General features: G+C 35.7%; 1 protein-coding gene across 6 annotated transcripts in view; it reads right to left on the bottom strand.

Annotated features, from left to right (window-relative positions):
- The window catches only part of LOC110111655 (protein ALWAYS EARLY 2), a 105,849-nt gene that overhangs the window by 73,585 nt on the left and 8,238 nt on the right, over positions 1 to 24,026 (bottom strand). For all 6 annotated transcript variants that reach the window (XM_020843625.2, XM_020843628.2, XM_020843627.2 and 3 more), the window contains 3 exons: positions 18,772 to 18,883; positions 9,955 to 10,053; positions 9,639 to 9,701 (listed from right to left, as the gene is read on the bottom strand). In XM_020843625.2, the coding sequence (XP_020699284.1) occupies positions 9,639 to 9,701; positions 9,955 to 10,053; positions 18,772 to 18,873 (264 nt within the window). In that variant the 5' untranslated portion in view covers positions 18,874 to 18,883. The remainder of the gene's footprint in view (positions 1 to 9,638; positions 9,702 to 9,954; positions 10,054 to 18,771; positions 18,884 to 24,026) is intronic.

Genomic DNA, 24,026 nt, shown 5'->3' with positions numbered 1-24,026 from the left:
GGAGCATTTGCTGGAGGAGTTTGGATTAGACTGTTGGACTATCTTGCACTGGTGGACCATTGGTTTGCTAGTCCTAAGCACTTATTTTACTTAAACATACATTTCGATGCATGTGAGGAACCCGCTCTGACAGTTGTCTGAGGATAGCGTTATTTTTATTTTCATTGTTTTTTTGAATTCTCTTCTAGTTTTTTTTGTCGGATTTTGGATGTTATAGATGATTGCTACTTACTATTTGAATCAAGTTTGGTTTAGTTTCGCCCTTGTTCTCCTTGTTTGACTTTTCTATCTAGTGTGATCACATCATCGTCCTCCTAAATTTCCTTTCCCTTCAATCCAGCCTGAGGAATCGCCAGTGAAGCCTTCGACTGCGTCTCGATCTTCTTCATCATATCCTCCAATTTCTCAAAATGGTTCTCAAAGAGAATCTCAATGGATGACAGCCTTCCTTCCATGCTCGAATATTTTACCTCCATGCTAGCCCTGAGATGTTCAATCTTTCCTTCCAACGCATCCATCTTCTTTTCTGTCATTCACGGATCTAAGTTTCAAACCGCAAAAAGCAATAAAAAAATAAACAAATCTGGTCTTGAAACAATGAAAATCATCAAGATGGGAAGAAAAATGCAAGAGAAATCAATGATGAGGACTTAAATTTCAGCCAAGAACACTGTTTTGATACCAATTCGATACATCTCCAATGTTAAAAATAGCAAACAATCACTAAAAAAACAACAGGAATGCCCAAACGGTAGTAGATTTTGTATTATTTCTTCAATGTGAAAGCAAGATACATATGATCTACAATTAGAGAGGTTGATCGGCCCTCCCACAAGACATACACATCGCTAGGAACTCTCCAAAGAAAAACTTTATCAAAACTCAAAACATACATAATCAAAATAAAACCTAGAATCATCCCTAAATAAGCTCTCCTAATTCCCCCCAAACCCCTACTTCTTGTTTGTTTCATGATCAGGGATTGAGGAAGAAGATCGGACTTGCTAAGGAGAACCATGGACTATACTACCTGAAAGAGCTGAATAAATCCAAAATTATCAATAATAGCTATTTTATATTATCCCTATCTAATAAAAAATTTAGTATTTAGCTTCATCATTTTAGATTAGGACATTCATCTTTTGATGTCTTAAAAAACATGTATCAAAACTTTTTTATGAATTAAAAAATGAATCATTTCATTATGAAACCTATGAGTTAGCCAAACATAAACAAGTTTCTTTCCCAAACAAAAAAGAGAGATGTCATACTCCCTCTTCTACCTTATTCATAGTGATATCTAGGAACCCTCAAAAATCTCTAACACCTTAGAGGTCTGATGGTTTGTATCCTTTATTCACAACTACACTCAAGTCTTTTAGATCTATCTCCTCAAAAATAAATCTGATGTTAGCTATCCTCCACATTTTTCACAGCATGATCTAGAACCAATTCAGTAAAAATAAGAAACTTTTGTTCTGACTATGCCAAAGATTACTTTAACCAAACCCTATTCTCCTACTTTCAAAAGGAATGTATCCTTCATGAATCTTTTTGCACCCCACAAAAAAATGAAGTTGCAGAAAGAAAAATTAGCCACCTTCTCTCCACCCATACACTTCTATTCTACCACAATATATCCAAATTCTACTGAGAGGAAGCTCTTCTGACTACCACATATCTCATAGACTGACTACCTTCAAAAACCCTAGGATTAAAACACCAATGAATATTCTACCCTCCTTTCAACTTAAAGTCAGAACTCATAACAACATCACAACTAAAATCTTTGGATGCACTGTCTACATTCACATTCACAACTAAAATAGAAGAAAATTAGATCCATAAGCACTCCAATATATCTTTGTTGGATTTTCATGCACCCAGAGGTTATAAATTTACAACCCCTCCACCAAAAAATAGATTACATCACTTTTGACAAACAAAAATCCTATTTCACAAACCTCATCTTCAAGGGGAGACAAACTAAGGAAGATGAGAAAAAAGTGAGCTTGCCTACCTTGACCTTCTAGCTCCAACTCAAATCAATCATCCCAAACCTGAAACCAAGGCCAGGGAAACTAAGGACAAAACTATTATAGATAATATAAGATATGGAAAGATATATTTCGGGCGTACAAATCCAAATTAAACTCTAGAGCATATCCAAAATTCCGAATCATCTCTTGAAATTAAGATAAACACGTTCAACTAAAAAATCTCTCATGTACCCCATAACTAACTTTGTATCCTTACATAATTTCCCACATTTACACACAAATTTTCTGATTACACTAAATAATATTCATATTCCTAACAATATTTATAAGGTCTTATCTAATGAGAATTAGAAAAATGTCATGAAATATTAAATACAGACCCTGAAGAAGAATAATACGTGGGAGATCATCGACCTAATAGTAGGAAAAAGACCAATCGATTGCAAATGGGTATTTTTTGTGAAATATAAAGCCGGTGGTACACTAGAAAGGTATAAGGCAAGATTATAGCCAAGGGTAGACTCGGACATACAGCATTGACTACCAGGAAACTTTTACACTTGTGGTCAAGATGACCACCATGAGGATCCTGCTCTCATTAGCAGATAATTATAACTGCCATCTAAAACAACTAGATGTCAAAAATGCATTCCTACACGGGGATTTGGAGGAAGAAATATTTATGGAGATTCCACTAATGTTCAAGGAGAATTTTGAGGGCAACAAAGTATAGGTTAAAAAAGGCTCTATATGGGCTAAAACAGTCATCTAGAGCTTGATTTGGAAGATTCTCAAAAGTCATGTTATTCAATGGAAATTGGCAGAGCCAAGGGAACCACACACTATTCTTCAAGCACTCATACTCAAGGGGAGTCATAGTTTTGATAGTTTATGTGGATGATATCATCTTGACTATAAATGATGAAAAGTAGAAAGTGATTCTAAAGAAATGTTTTGTCAAAGAATTTTAGATCAATGAACTCGATAGGTTGAAATAGCATTAGTTCCAAACATGGTCAGCCAATTCATGCAAAATATAAAGCAAACTCAAATGAAAGCTGTAGACATAATACTGCAGTATTTTAAATGGAATCCAAGTAAAGGGATTCTCTTCAGAACAGACTGTGAAATAACTTTAAAATCATATACTGATGCAGATTACATGGGATCACCAGTAGATAGACGTTCTACCTTAGGATCATGCACATTTCTTGGAGGAAAACTTGTTACATGAAGGAGCAAGAAATAGAATGTGGTGGCAAGGTTTAGAGCAGAAATAGAGTTCAGAGCTATGACCTTGGGAATATGTGAGCTACTCTAGATCAAGATAATTTTAGAAGACCTAAGAATCAAGTGGGAATGACCCATTAAGCTACATTGTGACAACAAATCAACAATTGGCATAGCTCACAATCCGGTTCAGCATGACAGGACCAAGCACATAGAGGTCGACAGACATTTTATAAAGGAAAAAGTAGATAGGCTTATATATATCTATCATGTCTCATCAAAAAAATAGCTTGCAGACATTCTCAACAAGAGATTTGATAACTCTACTTTTATGGAATTGATGCCAAAGTGGAAATGACATATATGTATTCCCCAGCTTGAGGGGGGGTATTAAATCCCAGCCGTCCCTTAGCCCTTGATCCCACGGCCAGCAAGGGAATTCGTGGGAGGCTCAACTGGATCACGCTATTAAATCTCAGCCGTCCCTTAGCTCTTGGTCCCACAGCCAGCATGAGGATCTGTGAGAGACTAACATGGATCATGTTTATGCATGCTTATGTAGTTATTTTTTCTTTATTAAGATATCTTGATTGGATCTATAAATAAATAGTTTTGTATAATAAAATTAAACTTTTTCTATCTCCAATTCTCTCAATTTAACAATTACACTAACTAATTTCTTAAAGTATTCATCTGTCAATAAGCCAAGAAGAAACTCCAAAATTGTAGATTTATTTTCATAATTGCCTAGATTTGAGGGACAAAGAAGTAGCTTCCGAAGAGCTGAAAAGTAAGAGAAAATGATATTGGAAAGAGATTAGCATTTTGAAGAAGGAATTATTTTGTTGAAGGTCAATCCCCTTTTATGTTTAATTCTTGAGTTTGATTTCTAATTGATTCAAAGAGATATAATAATTGTTAATCTGACATAGTAAATAAAAATAAATAAATAAAGAGAAATGATATTTCTCATAGTTCATTGTCAACAGTGACGACTAAAAAGTTTGCCAATGGTAGAATGGAGTAGTCCCGTTGTGTTGGTCACACAAAGGTGATTGTGGTGAACATGATTTCCGATGGTCATTTAAGAGGGAAGAGGTATAAGAAAAGGATCATAGTGGCACTGGTAAGTTTCTGTAAACAACCACTACAAGCAAATTGGGTGTTGAACCCGGCAAACCTATCTCATCAATTATGCCAGCAACTCTATTTAAAATTGCGCAATAAGGCGCGCCTCTGCGCAATTCGTCCAAAAACCACCTCGAAGCTTACGCAATTCCATCCCTGGCAGAGGCGTACGCCTCACATGGACTGAGGCGCGCCTCAGAGGCGCAATTGCGCAATTCTTAGTGAGGCGTACGCCTCATGGGAATGGACCCACCCACTTAAAATGAATGTTTTTTCTCCATAAACCCGCACGACAGCAGCTCCTCCCGAATTTTTCCTACCCGCACGGCTCCAGTTCGCGAAACAGAGAGCTCCCGCACGGTCCTTACCTGCCGGCTTCCCTTCCCGCCGCTTCTCCCGCCGGCGCCGCCTCTCTCCGGCGAAGTTGAAACTTCCGGCCGCCCTCTAGGAGTACTCCATATTGGATTTTAGGTATTTTTTTTAGGTTAGGGTTAGATTTTTCATGTGTAAGAAAATCTAGGGTTTATGTTTTTTTGATTGTAAGAAAAACCCTTAATTTCTCATTTACGCAATTCTGTGTCCGTGAGGCTTACGCCTCAGACCGCCTCGAGGCTTAATTACGCAATTTTAAACCTTGGCCAGCAATACTCATCGATAGCAAGACCAGCTCCATTAGAACTTGTTGACGGATCCCTTACACATTCAAGACTTTCAAATGCAAAGATGATATTTGCAAGTTAGATCTAATATTTAAAAAAAAAACTAATTCAGTATATTTACAATTTATATTCTGGGTGTGACTTTGAATGCCCATAACTTGGTTTAAAAAATCTTCAACTTTGATGATTCGGAATGAAACCTGCAATAATTTAGCAGTAATTTCTAGCCATTATTATAATATAATGTATTAAAACATTGAATAAATTATATGTGCTTATAATCTTACTATATATGGCATGAATCCTATGAGTATTGATGCCTGAATATGGTAAAAAATGCATTACATGTGCATTCCTATTGTGTGATGAAATGTTATCCTAGAAGGGTGAGGGCTTCGCATTGTATGTTTGTTTGTTATTGTACGCAGAAATGTTGGGAGTTATTGTTTGATTTCCAAATGGAGCACTGAAGCCATGAGGAAATATGACGTTACTAGGTGGTTGGAAGCATCATGATGTCCAAGGGTGGGCCAAAAAAATAAGCAAAAGCAAACCAAAAGTTAAAAAATTGATTGGTTCATTTATTTTTGGCTTTAATTTTCTCTAGCCTCAATTTGTAAGTTTCCTACACGTACTGGTTTGGCTTAATTTAGGATTGGAATTTTGGGAAATCAAATAAAACAGAACTAAAGTATACATAAGTGATGTATCAGGGCTCCTCTAACAAAAAATATAAAGTTTACATCAAGTATTTAACATATGAAACCTTTTTTAATTTTCCTAATGTATGCTAAATCCAGCAAAACCAAATTGAAAATCAATGTAAACAGAAACAGAAAAATCTCAAAATAGTTCCTAAATTATTCATGTGAGATCAATGTAGTTCTAGAGTTCACTCCAATTTAGTCCCTTGACTATAGAATTGATCTAAATATCCCACATGTTGTAATTGTGATATAAAATTTATCCTAATTTAGTCCCTCGACTATACAAAATTGATCCTATTTTAGTCCCAAATGGAATATTTTGGATCAATTTTGTATAGTTGACGGACTAAATTAGAGCAACGTGATACTTTAGGATTAAATTGGACATATATGAATAATTAGGGGAATATTTTGAAATTTACCCCAAAACTGAAACATACTAGTCCAATCAATTGTTTATTGGTATATAACTTTAAATAAAAAGTTGAACTAAAACTGAACAAAACATAGAACCAAGGTTTTTATTAGTTTTACTTTCATTGATTATATTTTGTTCCTAAATTTGATTTGATAGCAAACGATGATCAGTTTAGAATTAAATTCAACCAAGCCCACCCTTATCTATTGATGGGAAGTGCAAAAAGGATCTACTCCACCCATGCGTTTGAAGATTGTAAAATCATTGTGAGGATAAGTTTTTTTTCGTTGTATTTTCCTTTTTGAAGCATAAAGCTCATGCCTATTGTCACTTGAATAATCAGGGGTTTGACATCATGATATTGATTTTACAAAAGTTGAGGTTAATGCTAATAGTAGATTACATTTGCTCAATAGTCAGCCTGGTGTGTTAGTCCCCAACAATTATTGTCAGGATATTTGCTTATATCCTGGCCAATGCAACACTCAATATTGAGTGCATATGAGAATTCAATTTTGTGTGCAAAGTTCCCCACAATGAGTGAAGAGTACATGGGATTGTTAGCTAACACTAATTGATTAACTTCCTAACCAAATAATTTATTCTTTATTGTGCAGGAATCTTTTGATTATTGTATAAAACAGTTTAACTTTATTCTCACTAGACATTTGCAAGAGGTTGTACCCTGGTGTATTCTTTTTGCTAATAAGACTAATGAAGGAATTGAAGGTAAACATGAATTATGGATGCCAACCTTAGAGTATAAAGGCTTTTGTTTGAGTAGATCTAAAATTGAATATATGGAGTATAATTTTAGTAATAATAGATCTAGTGGGGGGATTGTGACTTTGGGTGATCAAGTCATTAATAAGAGTACACGTTTTAGATATCCTTGGTCTATTATTCAGAGTGATGGTGAAACGGATGGGGATATGATTAGTAGAATTCAATTTGGATGGTTGAAGAGGAGGAATGCATCGGGCTTGTTGTGTGCTAGAAAAGTCCCTCTCAAACTTAAAACTCTATAAGATGGTAGTGAGACCTGCAATGCTTTATGGTGCAAAATGTTGGCTATTAAAAGAAAAGCATAATATTAAGTTAAGTGTTGCAGAGACAAAGATGCTCAGGTGGATGAGTGGCTTTACTCTTAGAGATAAGATATGAAATGACATAAACAAGTTTCTTTCCCAAACAAAAAAGAGAGATGTCATACTCCCTCTTCTACCTTATTCATAGTGATGACCCGAATCATCAAAATAAAACCTAGAATCATCCCAAACTTTTTTATGAATCATTTCATTGTTGACCCGAACCCGAAGCAGGTCGGGTTCGGGTTTCGAAAAACGACCCGTTTATAAAACCGGGTCGGGTTGACCCTAACCCAAATAAAGTCGGGTCAGTTACGGGTCGGATCGGGTTCGACCCGTAACCCGAAATTGACAGGTCTAATAAGATTAGAGTCGTCTTAGATGGTTTGGTCACATAAAGCGGTGGCCTTCCGATGACCCGGTTAGGAAAGTTGATGTATTAGATTTGACTTATGTTAAGAAAGGTAGAGATAGACCTAAATAGACTTAGTTAGAAAATATTAGAAATGACCTTTCATTATTAGAATTAGATAAGAATTTGACTATTAACATGACACAATGAAGAAAAAGGATTCAACTAGCCGACCACACATAGTGGGATAAAAGCTCCTTGTTCTTGTTGTTGTTATATAAAACAGTTTAACTTTAATAGACATCTTTAACCTTAATGGAGTAGAAGAGTTATAGTGCAAGTGCATATTATTATCTTGGCATATTATGTGATTGATGCTAATAAATACATCCCTATATCCTTCATGCATATTCATTAATAATTAACATAAATTATAATGGGCATTTAGCATTAGTGGGAGGACGTGGGATAGTTCCTATTAAGCAATTCTTAGCTCATCTGATCATTCATTAATTATTGTTTTTCTAATGATGAAACTATAATTGTTGAGTAACATTTTTATTTGATGATTATATCAAAGAGTTGTGCAAAGTAAGCAAGTGATGTAAGCTTGTTGTTTTATTTTCTTATTATATTCTTGTTGATTACTATTTATTTAAGTTCTAATATGATGAAGTATAGGCTTATGGTGTACCGTATATTAATTGCGTTCAAATTAGATAATGCTTTTAAAGGAATCTTTGGTTCTTGTTAGATAAATGCAACAAGAAATATATCATGATGCCATTCTAGCCATGATTTAAGATGTATGATAATCTTTCTCTACTTTCCCAATGCTAGTATGCTAAATTTTCGAAGAATAAATATTTGATTCAAACTATAGATCAATTTGTAAGAGAAGACAGTAGAGATAAAGTAAAAAATGTAAAATTAAAATTAAAAAAAAACAATTTGGTTCCAACCAATGGCTAATGGGTGCATTTTTTATTAAACATACTTCAATCCTCTCAATTTAGATTATAAATAAATTAAGATTGAATATTTCTTCATTGTCCAAAATTTTCTATATTTATCATTCTTTGTTGATTTACTTAATGTGCCATTAGGTTTATGCTGGATATATCGACAAGAACTTTCTTTCTTTAATATCACAATAATCTTAGTATGAATTTTTTCCATTTTTTTCACTTCCTTTAATATACAACAATGTTGCCATATGCAAGTAGTATCCTATACTTTCAAGACTGTCGTGCGCTTGCCCCAGAATTTTGTCCATGCTTCATGGATTTAAATCCAACCAATCAGTTTTTGAAGTTGATTATCAACTAAGTTTAAGTCGCTATATTTTCTTGCAAAGCTTCCCATGCAAGTATACAGCTTATGGAACACAAAACCAACAAGTTAATTTCAAAAGGAGTTTTCTTTAAATACATTTATATATTAAATACAACTCTGATTCAAATTTAATTAGCAAAGCAACACAGATAACGATTCATTGTCTTTTAGAAGAGAATATTCCATTATATGTTAGAAAGCATAATCAAAATGGGTGGGTTGGAAAGTTATACATTTTTAAGGATCATGAAATAGAAATACATATCATACAACACGGAAATTTTGAAAATTAAATCGTTTGAACAAAGAAGTGAACATGAGAAAAAGATAAATGCATGTACAATGATTAAGCAATAATATCGAGGAAAACCTGTTTCAAACTTGAATTTGATATTGGAATTAATACAATGTGAAAATCAAGATAGGTTGACATCTCAGTAATTTAGAGAACTACAAACTCCAAACATCGATTAGCAAGTCTTAGACAAACGACAAGTGTAATAATGTCTTCATAATTTCAGTGCATTACATAAACTCGAGCTTTTAGGAAAAATGAATTCCAACTTTTCTTTTCTTTTTTTTTTTTTTTTTTTTTTTTTTTTTTTTTTTGCTCTTTCAGTCTGCGCAACACCAAAAAGTTGAATGACCGGGGCAAGTGAATTGTTTCTTATGGGCATGGAGTTCATAGAGTGAAGCAATATAATAAATATTTTTTTTTTACCTTATTCATGTTGTAAAGAGCTTCCACCATTTCAGGAGGTCTGTTTCGTACTGCCACCGCAATCTAGGAATCCAAGACAATCAATATTTGTAAACTACTCTGCCGGCATAAAAGTATATTCTAAAAAAGAAAAATGAAATATGGGTGAAGTTTTTTCGACGTCATTAAAGCCTTTTATTATTGATGAAAAAAATAATATAGTTCCCATATAATAAAGATGAAGAACAATACAATGAAACAAAAACTTTTGAGAATCAACAACGTTTTTCTTTCGAAAAGGATATGTAAATCTTAAATTAGATAAAGAAAGAAAAACCTTTCTCCAATCTCTCCCATGTTTACGATAGGCTTCATAGAAACGTTCAAGCTCATCTCTGCCCCATTGAGAACCTAACATGTCTGACAGTTTCCTCTTCTGCAAAGCATGTTAAGCAAATATATCTAATAAAAGACGGATGAAAATTTTGAAAATCCTAGAAAAAATGTATGAGAGCCACTAAATATAATATTTGGGTAAGACAAAAAGCAACACAAATTAGAAAGTGACAGCATTCACTTTGAAGTTCTCCATCCCTCCTAACTAGATTGATTTTTTAAATCAAAACGGTTGATTTTATTTCAAATAATAGTTTGTGATTGCACACAAAAACTACTTTTTTTTTAATAAAGTAAGCCTTCATTTGGAACAGCTTTCTTATTGATTTCTAAAGCAGTTTTTTAGTAAAAAATATCTTGAACTAGATATCTTTATAATACAAAATTGCTTTAGAAAGCCATAAGAAAGCTGTCACAAACGAAACCTAAGAATTGAAAATAAGGCTAATGAGCAGGAGGAAATTATTCTATTGGAAATAAAAAATTGTTGCATAACACAAAGCCCTACCATGAAAATATTGAATCACACTTAAAGAACAACATAAGGTTAAGGAGCTCCAAGAGTTTGGCCCAAATGTAATTCTGATGGCATACAAAGAGACTGATGGTTCCATTAGTAGTTTGGGAATTGAAAGAAAACTAATTAAAATTCTGGGAAGGAAAACAATATGTTTTTCACTCAAATGATGCTCATTAGCTCAGTCAATAAGGTTAAGTTTTCAAAAGTTTTGTTGGGAACTATCCTACTCCTTGATGTTATTGAGGTAAAACCTAATCTAATGATTTATAATATTTTTTTTTATTTTGAAAAAAAAGCTAAATTTAGTTAGATGTGATTATTATTATTTCATGAGGTAAACTAGACTATAATCTAAACATGTTATTAGCAAAAAAAGAAAGTGAACCTCTTTTAAAAATATCATTACAATGTTATTAGAATATAAAAGTGTTGGGTATTTTTTGGGGTCATATTTCAAATGCTTTTTTTACAGTTAAAAAAGTGTCAATTTTGATTGGGGATGAGAATTTAAGTCAAGGATTAAAGACCAATCTATGATCAAATTGATTTTAAGCTTGGATCAAAATCAGAGAGCCAAGCTAGACGTGAATCGAATTTGGATTAAGTAGCCCAGATCCAACCCAACTAGCTATAAATCCGATACATATGAATACATGAATATGTAAATTCATGTACATATGCTGTATGTAGGACTGTTATTTGTATGAATGCATCAACATATATATGCATTTTTGTGCATCAATGCAGATATGGATGTATATATTTTTGCAAACCAAAGAATAACTTAGATAACTGAAAATCAAATCAAAATTTAACTCGAATTAAGCTTAAATTAACAGTACCCAATGCGGCCTAGCAAGAATCAATATCATATTTAGCTATCTTATAGTAGGCATCCCTAAAATCAAAATTGAAACAAATTTAAAAAAAAAAAAAAAAAACTTCCAATCTTGAGTTGAGGTCATATCAAATCAACATGGAAACACTAATAGTCCTAAATTTAATTTAAAATTGTTATTGCTAAATGTAGAAATATTTACAGAATAATATAAAGGAGGTTGACCTCAAAAAAATATTTTAAAAAATAACAAACAACCATGGTACTATCTTTTCATTTTATATCAATATAATAAATATAATTTTATTTGTCTTTAAGCTATATATATATATGCCCCCGCTCCCGCTGCATGTAGCTTTGTGCTCTGGCAACTCCTTCCACTAGCACCTCCTGTGCTCCTGTTTCCCTTCGACGCGCCCCTTCTACATCCATGGGCTCCAAAAGGACCTTCATATCGTCTGTCAAAGTTGGGGGTATTGGAGACGGTGTATGATCTCCTATCGCCGGCCTCAGCTGTGAAACATGAAAAACAGGATGAATGGCTGAGGTCGGTGGCAATCATAGGTGATATGCTATTGTGCCATTGTGTTGTACCACCTCGTAGGGCCCAAAGTATCGTGGGGACAATTTCTCATTCCTCCTCATGGCTAGTATCTTATGCTTGAGGGCCTCAACTTTAAGTAAACCATGCCTCCTGGTTTGAAGTGTACTTCTCTCATGTACTCATTAGCCTTTCTTTTCATGATTTGTTGGACTCTCAATAGATATCCCTTGAGCTCAAATAATACTATGTTCCTCTCCTTTAAGTACTAATCTACATTGGATATTAATATAGTACTATGTCCATAATGAATAAAATGAGGTGGATCTCTCCCATAGAGAATCCTAAAAGGGGTGGTATGTGTTGCTAAATGGTATGTGTTGTACCAATATTCAACCCCAACAATCCACTTTGTCCAACTTTTTGACTTATCTGATACAAAGTATCTCAAATAGGTCAATACACTTTTGTTAACTACCTATAGCTATTTGTCTGGGGATGATATGTTGTGTTTTCAAAATTGTCCCATGCAAACGAAACAACTCCTAAAAGTAGCGAAGGAATACCTTGTCTCTGTTTAACACAATGGATTATGGAAATCCATGCAAGCGCACCACCTGTCGTATGAAAGAAGTAGCCACAAAGATCGTGGTGTAATTGTGCATCAGAGGGATTAAGTGCGCATATTTTCTTAGACAATCCACTACTACCAGTATCACTAAAAATTCCTCTGCTAGTGGTAATCCCTTGATGAAATCCATCGTCATATAATATCACACCCTCTCTAGCAGAGCTAGAGGTTGTAGTAGCCCTGATGACATCATGGCTAAGTACTTGTGCCTCAGGAACACATTACATCTCGCTACCCAATCATCTTCATCACCGCGCATCCCCACCAAGTATAATTCTACTAACAACCGACTATAGTTCTTCTGAGCTCTTGAATGTACTACAACTGCGCTGCCATGAAACTCCTGCAACAATTTGGGGATGTATCCTGACCCCCTTGGTGAAACGAATCTCTCTTCATGTAGTAATTGGGATCCTCTCAGTGTGTAACCAAGATTACTGTCTGGGTTCTACAGCAACTCAACTCTGATCTTCCTCAGTCCCTCATCTTGTTCACTCTCCTATTTCAAATCTTCCCAATCTAGGACCATAGGTACTGACACAGCTGTCAACTGTGACTCATCCATCTTCTATGATAGTGCATCTATGGCCTTATTCTCTAATCCCGATTGATACTGAATCTCGAAGTCATGTCCTAGTAACTTGGACAAACACTTTTGCTGCTCCTCAGCCACTATTCTTTGCTCCAGTAGAAACTTCAAACTCCTATAGTCTGCCCTGATGATAAAATATTGTCCTAACAAATAGGGCACGAGTTTTGGATGTCCAAGACAATCACCATCAACTCCTGCTCCTATACGGAGTTGATCCTCGCCCTGGCTGACTGAAATAAGCAATGGGTCAATGGTTCTGCATAAGCACTGCCCCCAGTCCATATCCTGATGCATCCGTCTCCACCACAAATGGCATGTTAAAGTCAAGAAGTCCTAACACTGGCATACTGGTCATGGCTTGCTTCAGCTGCTCAAAAGCCAGTGTCGTTGCCTCCCCCTCAGTCAATGACCTTGTTAGCATCTCATACCCTCACACAATCTTCTGGTAATACTCGATGAGTCATAAGAACCCTCTCAGCTCCAATTTCTTAGGTAAAGGCCAATCCAACATAGCCTCAATCTTGGACTGGTCCATTGCTACCCATGCCTTGCTTATCATATATCCCAAATACTCCACCTATGGCTATGCAAAAGAATATTTCTTCAGGTTAGCATATAGTAAGTGATCCCTCAAAGTCTCTAGTACAGTCCTTAGGTGACCCACATGCTCTACCTCCATACGACTGTAGATAAAGATGTTGTCAACGAATACCAAGACAAATTTTCTAAGGTAGGGTTGAAAAACTAGGTTCATGAGAGACTGAAAAGTGGTCGAGGCATTGGTAAGGCTGAAAGACATCGCCAAAAAGTCATAGTGACCCTCATAAGTCCTGAAAGCTATCTTATGCACATCCCCCTGGCTTCTTTTTAATCTGGTGGTACCCTGATTTCAGGGCAATCATTGAGAAATTGATCATTCCAAACAGCTCATCCAGCAACACATCAATCACGAATATAAGAAACTTATCCAACAAAATTTCCTTATTTAGGACCTTATAATCCATGTAAAACCTCCAACTATCATCCTTACTTCACTAGTAAAACTAGAATGAAAAAGGGACTCACACTAGGCCTGATAATCCTCTCCTCCAGCATTTCTCTGATGAGCCTCTCTATCTCATCCTTCTTAATCTACGAGTATCGGTACAATCAAATATTGATAGGAGAAGCTCCCTCTTTCAGGGTAATAGCATGTTTGTGCTTCCGGGGTGGCCGTAATCCACTCATATACTAAAAAACCTCAAGAAATTATTGTAAAAGCTAATGAACACACTCAGGGACCTCCACTCGCTTAGAATCTCAAAGCCCCTCCAGGCTTTGTAGCTCCACCAAGTAGCCCAACCCTGATCCTGTATCTCTTCAACCATAGTTTTGAGTGAAACCATGATTCTACAAAGGCTGGCATCTCCTTGCAATGCCACCTTCTTCCCATCCATCATAATCACAATAATCAAGGACTTCCAGTCTACCTTTGTCTCCCCAATCATCTATAACCACTTTATCCCTAGGATCATATCAATGTTCCCCAAATTCAAGGGAAGAAAATCATCTAGCATCTATATGCCCTAGAGTGCAAGCACAAACCCTTTGCAAATCCCCCTGCTCCTCTCTACCTTCACAATTCTCATTATGACTCCAAAGCTCCTTGTATCCACCAACATCAATCCTAGGGGGGGTCCACACTCTGATTAGAAATAAAGTTATGAGTAGCCCGCTATCCACCAAGATGACCACTAGCTTCTCCTTGATCTGTCCCCTCACCTTCATGCTGTAATTTGGAGTTAATCCCAACACAGAATTAAAAGATACTTCTACCACATCAAGATGTAGGTGCTTGATGAGATCAAAAGAGTCTTAAAACTAAAGGAGAACACTTAAGAGAAATAGGACATGACTCAATCCAAAAACAAGTGAACAACCACCGATAAAACAAACTTGATGCAAGAAACTAAAGATGTTTTAGAAGAAAGGAAGAAAAAAAAAAGAAACTAAAAGAAACCAAAATTTAAAAACTAAAAAAAAAAATCTCTTCAGAACAACCAACTAGTGGTCACCACACATGTAACGATAAAATATGAAATTAGGTGTTCTTAAGAACATGTAAACCAGTGGTCCACCACAGCAATCCCGATCCAACACCAGTTGAAACTCCTCCAGCAAATACCAACAAACCAGCCAACAACAACACCTCTTACACCTTTTGTAGAGAAGAAAGATACAATGGGGTGGAAATTTATGGAGAGAAGAAATAGAAAGAAGCCTTAGAGAAATAAATAGGTAGAAGAAAAAGCTCTCAAGCTTAAGAAGAAACCCTCAGATATTTAGAGACAAATATCAAACTTCAACAACCTCCCAACAGCAGCCAACATCTCATTTAAATAGGGGAAAGGAGCTCAAAAGACACTGAAAGCAGACACCCCTTCAACCAACCAGAATAGAGGAAAAACCTAAGAGAAAAGGCACGGCATAACCACAAACTGAGCAGCCAGGGCCGCCTCAAAAGACCATCCAGAATCGGAACAGCAGGAGCCGAACAAACACCAAGAAAGGAGCATGGCAGCTCAGGAACCAAGCAGCCAATTGCTCAAAAAATCATCCCCCAATCAGCCACAACTCTCCAAACACCAAACATCTAAAGAAATATGGGTCAAGCCCGTTTAGATGAATTTCAACCCGACAATAATTACCCAAGGAACCAAGAAAGCTAGTAAACCAAAGGTGGACATGACCCAAGAGCACTCTACCTACACATGATCATTTATTGCCTTCCATTATTGGGGAAAAAATAAAACATAAAATCCATATTACAATAGAGTTCAAAATAAAAATAAAATGAACATGAAATGAAGTTTATTGCATGCATCAGTGCTCCCCTCCTGCTTCCTCCACTAGATCCTCATTGTCGGTCTCCTCCTCGCAAACCATAAAGACCTCGAGTTTGCGGACCTTGCACCGATGATCTGGTGCATACTTCTCATAAAAGTGAAAGCAAAGACCTTTCGCTCTCTTGTCCGGCACCTCTGTCTCTGTGAGGTGCTTGAAGTTAGCCCCGGAGCAAACTCCCCTACTTTTTTCTTTTGGTGCTTCTCACTGAAATGACATCGTCTAGTCTCGGTGCCAGTGAAGTCGAAGTACTTCAATAGGAGCCTCCCGCAACCCCACTCTTACTGCTCCTCTCCATATGTTTATGATCCTCTGCTATCTGGGCTAGCTCCATCATTTCCTGTAACCCCCTCGGTCTTAGCAACCGAATGTCCGCCATATGTCAGGCTTGAGGTCATTCATAAAATTTTCCTCCAACACTGCCTCCAAAATTCCCCTCAAACCTATCCCTATACTCCATGATTGTCCCCTCCCGACTCAAGGTAAGCAATTGTTCATGTATGTTTCCTTCCCAACTGACTCGAAAACATTCCAACAAGCAATACTTAAACTCCTCCGATAAATAGATCGGATATCTAGCCTCTCTCCACTATAACCAAGCGAGGGCTTTCCCCTCTAGATATAACTCTGCGGCTATAAGCTTCTCCTCCTCTCTCAACACATTCACCATAAAATACCTCTCCACTACCCGGTATATCCACCCACGAGCATCCTCCCTTCAAACACCGGTATTTTCAACTTCTTCACATTTGCTTCTCCACCTCAACTTCCTCTCCCATCAATGGTTTCCACCATGTATTGAGGGTGGGAATCCCACATTTCTTCCATCCTCCTCCCATGAACCGATCACCATGGCTTGGCTCGTCCGCCTCCCTCTCTGGTTCTCCACTCCCCTTGCCCAAATGGCCTCCCAAAAGTAGTTGGTCACCCTACCACCTCCTCCATAAAATCCACCATAAAACTTTCTTGTTGTCCCCTTTCCGAAAACCTTATCCCACCTCTTGGAGCCCTAGAAGGTGGCTCTTGATGAAATGAACTCTCTTCGTTAAAATCCTCCCTTCTGATCTCTTTCCCGTCAAATTCATCCTAGGGAATCTCGACCGAATCGTGGTGAGGGTTAGCCATTGGAACCATCGTCAGAGTTTTGGATTGCATCTCCATGATCTTCCTTATCATTTCATTCACCCCTCCAAATTGATTTTCCACAAATGAAAACCTTTCTTCATTGGTCGAGAACTTCTCCTTCACATAGATCTGAATTGCTCCATCTCGCCTTCCAGCGCATCCACCGTCTTTGCTTCCATTGTCTCCAAAAGATCTCACTCTCATATAAATTTGATGTGTCTTGTAAGTAAAAATAGCAAACAAGATAGAAGAAAAGCGTAGGAACACAAGGATAATGACTATTTTTGGATTTCTTCTTCAAAAACAAAGCAAGATACAATTGATCTATTATTCAAGAGGCAAATAAGCCCTCCCACAAACCCTAGCCGTCGCTAGGAGACTCACCAAATATAACAACAGCAAACACAAATTCTATGTAATCTGAAATCGCCCCATAGTTTGCCCTAAATAGGCATCCCTAATTCCCTCCAAAATCAGCCTATTTTGACTATATGATTCCCTCTCTCATTTGAATCTCTTTCCCTAAATAATTCTCAACCACCAAAAAAAATTTAAAGACTTCCTAAATATCTCTCCATCTATTTCCCCTCCTTACATAATGAATTAAAGCTCTCCAGAGCCCCACAGAGGGGCCGAAATTTTCTCTCTGTTGCTCTAATTCCCACCCATGACCTCTACTGGATTCAATGGGTTTGGGCCAAACAAAGCTCCCCCTGCCCGCTGCTCCAACTTCATGCTGGCGCAGCAAATTATTTTGTTGTTGAGTTCATTCGAACGTGCTGCTATTGTTTTACTGAATGAAAGCCAAATAGAATCATCTACGAGAAATCATCATCAATATCATCATTATCACAAATAACCATGATACAATCTTTTAATTTTACATTCAAATCATAAATATAATTTTGTTTGTCTTTAAGCTATATACTTTTCAATAGATATATTATTTAACAATTATCACATTTTATCTTCATAGATCTTTTTTACTAGCTTAACCTAAGCAGATTAACGATTAAATTTTCATATTTGAATTATTTTGTTGTTGAGTTCATCCATAAGGAAAAAATGCATTTGTGCCAATGTTTTACTGAATGAAGGCGAAATAAAATCATCTATGAGAAATAATCATTAACATCATCACCATCACTAACCTTATCCCAACTATTTGGGATAAGACTTATGAATCTTCATCCTCCATTTATTTCTATTTAAATTACATTAGGCACTAAACATATTCTATGCATATTTTGCACATTATCATCAATCTATTCAATTTCCTTCTAAAACTACAGATACGAAACCTATCTACGTTTCTTATAATTATATTTTTATCCTTTTTTGTATATGCTCAAACCATATAAATCTATTTCCCACTGCTCTACGTTCAATAGAAGCTAATCTCACCATCCCTTTGATATAATCATCCATCAATTTAGCGTTTCTAATTATGCCACAAATTAATCTTAGCATTCTTATTTTAATCATGCTCGGCATTTAATGGCATTTTTTGCTATTCAAAACACAAATCCATACAAAAAAATATGCCTAATTATAATATTATAAAATTATCATACAATACTATAAGGCATTTTAAAATTGTATATGTTAAAGATAGCAAAAAAACTTACTTTCATCTTTTTGCCTGGGTTGCCTCCGTCTTTATCTTGCAACTCTTCAATAACCTTGCTAAAGCGCTTGTTCACGTTTCTAGATTTTCTTGCTGAAGCCATCAAAGTTATCCTGCTTAAAGTTAATAAGATAGTTAGGAGTCATTTACTTATACAAAAGAAGCAAAGAAAAAAAAAAGCTTCAGCCATCATAAGATGTATGACTACACCACTCATAAGATGAAAGCCAGTCATTCTGGTTAGCCAAACAGCATAATCAAGCACAAAACAAGATATCAAAATTCATTTGCATCTATAAAAGTGAGGAAACAAAAAAAGGGTGAAAAATCATAAAATATGTGACCTTAACTAGACATGCTAGGAAATTAATCATCGTAGTGAATCACAGAAAATTAACAGCTAAGAATAGTTTACACAAAAGAAGTTCCTAAAGGAGGCTGAACCAAAGGCAACGAATAAGACTAACATATTCAAACTCTACAAAGTTGTAGAAACATTCACGTTCCTCAGCAATTCAATTGGAATATATTCTCTTCTCCCAACAAGAAATGATCACCATAAATTGCAAAATTAAAAAAAAAAATAAGGGACAACGTAATAAAAAGGTAAGTTTATGGAAATTGGTGCTGCCTATCATCTACTAGTGCTTTATTGAACAATAAGAGGATTTTAGGGTGCTTCAAAATATAATTTAATAGACTAAAATATCCATGAAAAACAACTTTTATACTTTTTCAAGATGAAAAAAAAAATCTAAAATATCCATGAAAAACTTAAGAAACTCTAATTTTCCATAACATTTCCATAACTAATTTAATAGACAAGTGCAGCAATCCCAAATGAACCGTTAGTTATATGAAAGCTAAAAAACAACTTTCTAGAAACAAGTTTAGATAGTTTTACAGAATAGTGATAATGGACTTTAACTTTTTACTTTGATTGATTAATTAATTGGATTATTTTAATTATTTTAATATTAATTAAGATTATTATATTTTATTATAATTGCATGGGACTATGATATCATCGCTATGTTGCACCGATACGGATACAGTGACACAGATACGACACAATACGGATACGGGACACGTCAATTCTTAAAAATACAGGATACAGGTACGGCGCTATTATAATTTATAAATCATACATAAAAATTAAGAAAGCAATCAAAGCATAATATTTGAAATTACCAAAAACAAAATGAAAGCAGCATCATTTGTAGCCTTCTAGCTTATAATATCAAAATAAAAGTAAGCATTAAATGTCTAGTACAACAACAAAACCATAAACATAAATTTTCTAGCACATGAAGTTTCAACTATTCAATAGAAGGAATTATATGATTAGCTTCTTCAGTGGTTTGTCATTGAACATCTATATCATCTTCAATAAATATCATAGCTTATTATAGCTTCTAATTCAGGCTCATCAAGTGAAAGATTAGCAATTTCTAATTTTTCCCATATCATCAAGGGACTCAAATCCATCTCAAAAATGAGAGAACCTTGCTCGCATCCGCGGAAGTAAATACGACGCGTCTTTTTTTCAGATTTCTGTTTGTTTTTCAAAGGACACGCATATCGGATATGTGTCCTTTTGAAATCAAATAATATTTTAATTGGATACGGCTTTGTCGTATCCGACACATTTCGGTGCCGTATCGGAAGTGTATTCGTGTATCGGATACAGCACACCTTCATAAATAGTTGTATCGGTGCAACATAGTATCATCGTCATATTACTAAAATTAAAGTTAGAGAGTTTTTAAAGAAAATGAAGTGTGAAAGAATTGTTGGACATGATGATATTCTGATAGAGGTGTGGAAATGCTTTGGAGATGAAGGAATGACTTAGCTTACAAAACTTTTCAATATTATTTTGAAGACAAAAAAGATGTCTGATTAGTGAAGTAATGTATTAATTCCTATTTTTAAAAATAAAGATAATGCGCAAGATTGTGTGAGTTATAGAGGAATTAAGTAATGTATCATAGTCATACATTAAAATTATGGGAGGGAGTTATTGAGCATAGGTTATGACGTGATGCTAATATTTCTCAAAATCAATTTGAATTCAAGCCGAGTAGGTCTACTATGGAAGCTATGCATTTATTGAGAGGTTTTATGGAGAAGTATGGAGAATAAAGAGAATCTACATATGATATTTATTGATTTATAGAAAACATATGAAAAAGTTCCAAAAGAAGTTCTCTGGAAAGTTCTAGAAAAAAAAGGAGTATATAATGCTTATATTCAAGTCATTAAGGATATGTATATAAGAGTTGTGTTCAAACACAAGGTGGTTTGACAAAGTATTTCCTGTTTCAATTGGACTACATCAAGAATCAACCTTTTTTTATTATATTTAAATGAGAACTTGACTCTTAATAAGACTAATAAAAAAAAAGGATTCATGTAGCCAACCCCACATAGTAGGATAAAAGATTGATGTTGTTGTTGCTGCCGCATGTGGTCATGTCAATTATTTCAAATCAATGCCAAAGTAGTTTTCACCAAAAAAATTTGTAACTTTTATAGTATTTTAGTGGTAATTTAATATGATTTTATCAAGGAATTATCTGCTTTACTTAGCAACATAATATGGTATGGTGCAGCACATCACAAATGACAATAATTAAGCCCTAAGCCAAATGATTTTCATGAAAATATGCCCTTCAATTTCAACTCAAAAAATCAGCCTATACCATTCAATAATACGACAAGTTACCATCAAAGTAACTTCAAATGAGTAAAATGCATGCTATCTTCATAGCTTCTATAACTTCAACATAGAAGATCTACCAATGGAGAGAAGTTCCCATGCTTGAATTTACAAATACATACAACAGGAGCTGATGGCTACCAAGGGCTTCTATGAAACAAAGAAATCAGTAGAATTGATGAAAATTTTCTTGAAATGGTTAGTTAGAAATAAAGGATCTAAAGGTTTTCGCTTGAGTAGATCTAAAACGGAATATATGGAGTGTAATTTTAGTAGTAATAGACCTAGTGAGGGGAGTATAACTTTGGGCGATCAAGTCATTCATAAGAGTACACATTTTAGATATCTTGGATCTATTGTTCAGAGTGATGGTGAAATAGATGGGGATATTATCAGCAGAATTCAAGTTGGATGGTTGAACTGGAGGAATGCATCGGGCTTGTTATGTGATAGAAATGTACCCCTCAAATTTAAGGGAAAATTCTATAAGATGGTAGTGAGGCCTGCAATGCTTTTTGGTGTTGAATGTTGGCCATTAAAAGAGAAGCATAATACTAAGTTAAGTGTGGCAGAGATGAGAATGCTCAGGTGGATGAGTGGCTTTACCCTTAGAGATAAGATACGAAATGAGCATATACGTGAAAAGGTTGGAGTTGCTCCAGTAGAAGATAAGATTAGAGAGAGTCGCCTTAGATGGTTTGGTCACATAAAACGGCGGCCTTCCGATGACCCGGTTAGGAGAGTAGAGGTATTAGATTTGACTTATGTTAAGAAAGGTAGGGGTAGACCTAAAAAGACTTGGTTAGAAAATATTAGGAATGACCTTTCTTTATTAGATTTAAACGAGAATTTGACTTTTAATATGACACAATGGAGAAAAAAGATTCATGTAGCCGACCCCACGTAGTGGGATAAAGGTTTGTTGTTGTTGTTGGTTAGTTAGAAATAAAGTTAAAGGCCCAAGGAGAAATAACACTTCATAGTGATTCTAGCATTGAAATGGACTAAAAGTACTAGTTGACCACCAATGCATTAGTAAAATCAAAGTTCATTTCAATAACTTGATAACACGGGAAATCAAAATAGATAAATTCATAATAATCCAATTACAAATAAATGTTTTCTTATCTTTGAATTAAAAATTATAGAAAATTTTCTGAAATTGCTAAAACCAAGGGAAGTATTATATTAATAGTGACGGCCACTTTATTCCCACAACTGGAGCAGCCATCACCACGTACGTAAACACTCACCATCTGATCAAAGCAAACCCAAGCCATCCTAACCATACATGTGTAAAGGCAACTGCCTCTTATGCATACATAGCAGCTCCACTAAATATAAGTAAACAGGGAAAATACAATAGAATACATATAGTTCCCAAACAGCACCTCTGCTCTTCCTTATGACTTACCATATTGTTGTAACTTCAATTGCAGCATACACTTCATGCCTTCATGGTGATTAAAAAAATAATAAAAAATTAAAAAATATACTTCATGGTGATTCTGCAGGTACAACTTCTACATGTATTGAAGACACTCGGCTACTAATTGCAAGCACTGTCTTAATCCCAACTACATACCCTTCACGTCAGCTCCATCTAACAAAGCCGGGCTGGTTGCCTCCACCAAACAACCCACTGACTGGCTCCTTCAGTTCGATCTGACTTCACACACTATGAACCTCATTGATCCCACCACCTATCATGTTTCAGATCAGATCACAGTCCACAATGGCAACACCCTTCCCATAGCTCACACAGGTCAAGGCTTACTACCTACTCCACTCATAAGCTTCATCTCTCTTCTATTCTTCTGTTGGAGAATTTTTATATCCTCGAACGGATTGCATATTTTATAATCAAGTACAGCATAAGAATGATGATATATTACCCCGAAGGATAAAAATATCATTTCCTTATGGACTCAACTATAAAATTTACAATTATTTAATAGAGATTCCCCCACTCAATGTTTGGTTGAGTGGGGCAAGTTGACAAATGCAAAACCCTAAATCCTATGTCAATTTTGCCATGACATTAGCATTGAGTAGGTACAACCTAGAATTCAACAAAACCTACGTCTCAACATGCATTTTGGGATAGAAAAATATCATCAAGTCCTATGGTCCATTTGTAGGCGAAGACTAAGCATGCAATATGAGTGCAAAATCATGCATTTGGAGAGCGTTGGATACCAATCCAACAACCCTACGCACATCGCCATTTCCTTTTGGCTCTCACATGAGAGCAACTTGGCAAAAATCACCGGATTTTCCCAAGTTTACAAAGAGGACAGCGATCATAGGATTTCGGGGAAGCATAAATTTAAGTTTCTAAAGGACATAAGGCTTGGGGACGTCAACCACACAACAATGGCCTTGGGGGACCCTAGGTTTCACTAAGTTTTGGGATTTTACCTCACCCGGGTTGTCCTAGCGCTCCAAATTGATGTCCAAACCGCTGTCCAAGCTCCTAGGTTGCTGTCCAAGGTCCTTTGAAGGCTCCAAGTTGCTGTCCCAGGTTTTCTCAA

This window comes from Dendrobium catenatum, unplaced genomic scaffold (assembly GCF_001605985.2).
Source record: "Dendrobium catenatum unplaced genomic scaffold, ASM160598v2 fragScaff_scaffold_72, whole genome shotgun sequence".
Classification (NCBI taxonomy): domain Eukaryota; kingdom Viridiplantae; phylum Streptophyta; class Magnoliopsida; order Asparagales; family Orchidaceae; genus Dendrobium; species Dendrobium catenatum.
This window is presented reverse-complemented; position numbering and strand designations above follow the sequence as displayed.